The sequence below is a fragment of the Lithobates pipiens genome, unplaced genomic scaffold (assembly GCF_037356315.1).
Source record: "Lithobates pipiens isolate NorthernLeopardFrog02 unplaced genomic scaffold, aLitPip1_a1.2 Scaffold_28, whole genome shotgun sequence".
NCBI lineage: Eukaryota > Metazoa > Chordata > Amphibia > Anura > Ranidae > Lithobates > Lithobates pipiens.
The window spans coordinates 222,575,703-222,581,702 of record NW_027507789.1 but is presented as its reverse complement, the minus strand read 5'-3'; the positions used below and the strand labels follow the sequence as shown (position 1 = coordinate 222,581,702).

At 52.2% G+C, this 6,000-nt stretch overlaps 1 protein-coding gene across 2 annotated transcripts in view; it reads left to right on the top strand.

Moving 5' to 3' along the window:
- Nucleotides 1-815: 815 nt before the first annotated feature.
- The window catches only part of ZBP1 (Z-DNA binding protein 1), a 29,365-nt gene continuing 24,180 nt past the window's right edge, over nt 816-6,000 (top strand). For both annotated transcript variants that reach the window (XM_077460582.1, XM_077460581.1), the window contains exons 1-2: nt 816-964; nt 3,094-3,171. In XM_077460582.1, coding sequence (XP_077316708.1) covers nt 3,099-3,171 — 73 coding nt within the window. In that variant the 5' untranslated portion in view covers nt 816-964; nt 3,094-3,098. The remainder of the gene's footprint in view (nt 965-3,093; nt 3,172-6,000) is intronic.

Below are 6,000 nucleotides of genomic sequence, written 5' to 3'. Positions count from 1 at the left end.
ACCTGTCACAGTTCATCTGAGTACCCAAGTACCTGTCACAGTTCATCTGAGTACCCAAGTACCTGTCACAGTTCATCTGAGTATCTGTCACAGTTCGTCTGAGTACCTGCCACCACCCATCAGAGTACCCGAGTACCAGTCACCAGCCCATCAGAGTACCTATCTGTAGCCCATCAGAGTACATGAGTACCTGTCTCCAGCCCATCAGAGTACCGAGTACCTATCTGCAGCCCATGTCTCATAGAATATACGTTGGGGTGTTTGCTTTCCAAAATGGAGTCATTTTGTGGGTGATTCCACTGTCCTGGTGCTCAAGGACCTTCAAAAGTGTGATGGGTAGGAATGAAATGAGATGTGGCATTTATGCTCCTAGAACGCCTGAAGGTGCTACTTCAATGTTGGGCCTCTGTATGTGGTCAGGCTGTGTTAGAGTCTCACACATGTGGTATCGCCATACTCGGGAGGAGGAGCAGAATGTATTTCGGGGTGTAATTGGAAGTGTGCCTATGCTTGTTATTATGCCAATTTTGTAAAAATTAGAAAATAAAATTCTTAATTTTCCCAAGAATTTGTATGAAAAAAATGATAAAAATTTCATATGGGTACATTGTTGCATGACTGAGTAATTGTCATTCAAAGTGTGAAAGCACCGAAAGCTGAAAATTGGTCTGGCCAGGAAGGGGGTGTAAGTGCCCGGTATTGAAGTGGTTAAAAACGGATGTCTACTTATGTTTTTTCTCCTTTCTTTAGTGACTCGGAGTTCTGCCCTAAACTGGTGTTTCGAGTTTCTATACATCAGAAGGCGGAGCCGCTGCCGGGAGAAGAATTCAGTTTCAGTTTTGTTAGCGATGAAACAGAATGGAAACTGTATGAAGAGATTACGTGAGCGGAACAGACGGGCGCTCACATGGATGTCAGACCGATACGGGACGGTGCCGACTTACTGCCAACCCAACTCTCCAAGGTGAGTGGAATCCTCAACACTTCCCCGGAGGCTGCCCAATCCTGGACTCCCCAAGTCACTGAGCGCCCCTTATTATTAGGGATCCTGACAATGAATGGGTTACTATTTGCTGGGGGTGGCACGTCCATTAGGGGCGCCCGGGCACCGCCCCCCTCTCTCCAGGCCTCATACATAGCATTGAATCCATCCACGGCCACCGCGGCCAGCCCCTAATTCAGGGGTCTGGCCCCTTTAAGGATGCCGGGCGCGTGAATTACAGCGGCGGGGGGCGTTTTTTTGAAGCACCCGATTAGAGCCAAAGAGTGCGACCGGAGCCCACCCAGATGTGTGGCAACAGCAAATTAATATTCACTATTGTAACATTCATCCTCCTCCCAGCCAATCAGGAAGCGGGTCAGATACCCGTCAATTGATTGGCTGAAAGGACAGGTAATCCTATTGGATGCCTACAGTGGGAGCAAGGAGGAGAAGAGCCGCTGGCTGATGTCTGGATGCCTGGTCCACATCGCTCCTCGGATGCCCAATCCCCGCCTCCGCTCCTCGGATGCCCAATCCCCCCCTCCGCTCCTCAGATGCCCAATCCCCGCCGCCGCTCCTCAAATGCCCGATCCCCGCCGCCGCTTCTCGGATGCCCAATCCCCGCCGCCGCTCCTCGGATGCCCAATCCCCACTGCCGCTCCTAAAATGCCCGATCCCCGCGGTTGCTCCTCAGATGCCCAATCCCCGCCGCACCTCCTCGGATGCCCGATTCCCGCAGCTGCATCTCGGACGCCGAATCCTTGCAGCTGCTCCTCGGGTGCCCGATCCCCACCACTCCTCTGATGCTGGATCCTTGCCACTGCTCGTCAGATCCCGCCGCTGCTCCTCCGATGCCCGATCCCCGTGGCTGCTCCTCAGATGCCCAATCGCCGCCACCGCTCCTCGGATGCCCGATCCCCGTGGCTGCTCCTCAGATGCCCAATCCCCGCCGCACCTCCTCGGATGCCCGATTCCCGCAGCTGCATCTCGGACGCCGAATCCTTGCAGCTGCTCCTCGGGTGCCCGATCCCCACCACTCCTCTGATGCTGGATCCTTGCCACTGCTCGTCAGATCCCGCCGCTGCTCCTCCGATGCCCGATCCCCGTGGCTGCTCCTCAGATGCCCAATCGCCGCCACCGCTCCTCGGATGCCCGATCCCCGTGGCTGCTCCTCAGATGCCCAATCCCCGCCGCACCTCCTCGGATGCCCAATCCCCGCAACTGCATATCGGACGCCCGATCCTTGCAGCTGCTCCTCGGATGCCCGATCCCCACCACTCCTCTGATGCTGGATCCCTGCCACTGCTCGTTGGATCCCCACAGCTGCTCCTCGGATGCCCGATCCCCGCACCCGCTCCTCGGATGCCCGATCCCCGCGGCTGCTGCTCAGATGCCCAATCCCCACCGCACCTCCTCGGATGCCCGATCCCCACAGCTGCATCTCGGACGCCAGATCCTTGCAGCTGCTCCTCGGATGCCTGATCCCCGCCACTCCTCTGATGCTGGATCCCTGCCACTGCTTGTCGGATCCCCACCGCTGCTCCTCGGATGCCCAATCCCCACAGCTGCTCCTGGGATGCCTGATCCCCGTCGCTCCTTGGATGCCCGATCCCCGCCGCTCCTCAGGTGCCCAATCCCCGCCGCTCCACGGATGCCCAATCCCCGCCGCTCCTCTGATGCCCGATCCCTGCCACTGCTCGTCGGATCACCGCTGCCACTCCTCAGATGCCCGGTCCCGGCCGCTGCTCCTCGAATGCCCAATCCCCACTGCCGCTCCTCGAATGCCCGATCCCCGCTGCCACTCCTCGAATGCCCGATCCCTGCTGCCGCTCCTGCTCCTCAAATGCCCGATCCCCGCCACTGCTCATTGGATGCCCGCCACTGCTCCTTGGATACCTGATCCCCGCCATCGCTCCTTGGATGCCCAATCCCTGCCGCCGCTCCTCAAATGCCCGTTGTTTGCCCCCCCCCAACAAAAAAACTGCTATTGGCTGAGAATATGGGGCACAGCATGAAAACCTCTCCTGAATTGTTTGGAAGCATTGATATCAGGGGGGGAGGGGGGGGAGGGGGAAGGGATAATTCTCAATCACTTCTACTCTTCGTTTCAGGCGCAATGGCGGAGGCGGCCCAGGACAGCCCAGACCCAACGCAGAGACTTCCCGAAATACGTGAACTCAACAAACTACGTGAGTAGACCCAACTCCGCGTCTCTCTGTTACATGAGGAGCTGGAAACAAAGCGGTATTAACCCCAAAATGTAATATATTGCAGCTTACCGATCTATAGATGCGGCGGCTGCATTCGTTTTCTTTTTTTCACCTGGTGATCTGGCCAGTAACGCGCCTCCTATATTAGAGCGCCCCCCTCCCCCACTCTGGATGAAGGAGCACAGGGGGCACCCTTAGACAGCAGCATTGTAAGTCTTGTTAGTCTTGGGGAAGGGTAGTGTTAAATGTATTAGCAGATTTAGATACGCTAACAAATTGAAGCCAAACTCCAGCTACTTCTTTATAATCAGTTACAGCAAAGAGTTGTGTTCCTTTTGGGTTAATGGTTTTACACGAATAAATAAAAGCTGATCGTTGTAAGCTCCCCCCGCCAGCGTTAAATGGTTTGTCTCATGCCTGTAACTGATACATTCTGCTGGAGAGCTTGTGCTTTTGAAAAATAACAGACTTGCTGGCTGCCTTTACACACATACCAACTTTAATGGCCTCCCAGTCTTAGTCCGTAGGGTTCAATATGGAGTTGGCTCCGCCCTTTGCAGCTATAACAGCTTCAACTCTTCTGGGAAGGCCGTCCACAAGGTTTAGGAGGGTGTCTATGGGAATGTTTGACCATTCTTCCAGAAGTGCCTTTGTGAGGTCGGGCACTGATGTTGGATGAGAAGGCCTGGTTTGCAGTCTCCGCTCTAATTCATCCCAAAGGTGTTTTATCAGGGTGAGGTCAGGACTTTGGCCCATAAAGACATGGATGAGCGAGTTTGGGGTGGAGGAACTTTACTGGCCCTGACCTCAACCCAATAGAACACCTTTGGGATGAATCAGAGCGGAGACTGCGAGCCAGGCCTTCTTGTCCAACATCAGTGCCTGACCTCACAAACGCACTTCTGGAAGAATGGTCAACCACTCCTATAGACACCCTCCTAAACCTTGTGGACGGCCTTCCCAGAAGAGGTGAAGCTGTTATAGCTGCAAAGGGGCGGAGCCAACTCAATATTGAACCCTACAGACTAAGACTGGGAGGCCATTAAAGTTCATGTGTGTGTAAAGGCAGGCGTCCCAATACTTTTGGTAATATAGTGTCTGTCCCATAGCTTGTGGACTCTATAACTTTCCTACAGACTAAATAATATACATTGAGTTGGGTTATTTTCACCAAAGAAATGTAGCAGAATACATTTTTGCCTAAATTTATGAAGAAAGATTATTTATTTGCAACGTTTTATACCAGAAACGAAGAAAAAGATTTCTCTCATCCACCTCAGTGAGCAAATACAGCGCCTTGAAAAAGTATTCATACCCCTTGAAACTTTCCACATTTTTTCATGTTACAGCCAAAAACGTAAATGTACTTTATTGGGATTTTATGTGATAGACCAACACAAAGTGGCACATAATTGTGAAGTGGAAGGAAAATGATACAAATAAATCTGTGAAAAGTGTGGGGGGGGTGGGGCATTTGTATTCAGCCCCCCTTTACTCCGATACCCTCAACTAAAATCTAGTGGAACCAATTGCCTTCAGAAGTCACATAATTAGTAAATAGAGTCCACCTGTGTGTAATTGAATCTCAGTATAAATACGGCTGTTCCGTGAAGCCCTCAGAGGTTTGTTAGAGAACCTTAGTGAACAAACAGCATCACGAAGGCCAAGTAACACACCAGACAGGTCAGGGATAGAGTTGTGGAGAAGTATAAAGCAGGGTTGGGTTATAATAAAATCTCCCAAGCTTTGAACATCTCACGGAGCTCTGTTCAATCCATCATCGGAAAATGGAAAGAGTATGGGCACAACCGCAAACCTACCAAGACATGGCCGTCCACCTAAACTGACCGGGCCGGGCAAGGGTAGCATTCATCAGAGAAGAGCCAAGAGGTCCATGGTAACTCTGGAGGAGCGGCAGAGATCCACAGCTCAGGGGGGAGAATCTGTCCACAGGACAACTATTAGTCGTCTCTCCACAAATCTGCCCTTTATGGAAGAGTGACAAGAAGAAAGACATTGGAGAAAGAAAGTCATAAGAAGTCCTGTTTGTAGTTTGTGAGAAGCCATGTGGGGGAGGGGGCAGCAAACATGTGGAAGAAGGTGATCTGGTCAGAGGAGACCAAAATAAAAGCAAAACGCTATGTGTGGGGAAAACTTAAAATGGAAGTAAACCCTTCCAAACAACTTTGACCTACAGGTAAGCCTAGATTAAGGCTTACCTGTAGGTCCAAGTAATATCTCCTAAACCTATATGGTTTAGGAGATATTTGCCCGAAAATGGGCACCGCTGTCTACGGCGCATGCGCCGTAGACAGCGGCGCGCAGGCGCACTAAATGCGGCAAGTCCAAGAATGGATTTGCCAAATTTGTCTACTCCCGTGCGCATGCGCGGGAGTGACGTGATCGCGGCTCCGGCGAATGGCAGCGTCGGAGCTCCGAGACGCGACTCCCGTGCGCATGCGCGGGAGTGACGTCATCGCGGCTTCTCCGCTGTCATTCGTCGGAGCTGCGAGAGACGCCACAACCAAGATGGATGCGGCGGACTACAGGTAACAGCGGCGACTTCGCTGGCTCCTGTGTCAGGTAAGTGACACATAATGAGCTACTATGCGATGCATAGTAGTCCATTATGCTTTACCTTTGCAGGGAAAAAAAGAGGAAGTAAACCCATCAGGGTTTACTTCCTCTTTAAGGCCCCGTACACACGGTCGGACTTTTTGACAACAAACATGCAAATTAGCTGTTTTGGAGCAACATCCGACTATGTGTACGCTCCATCGGACAAACTTTTTCTGTTTTCATCTGACT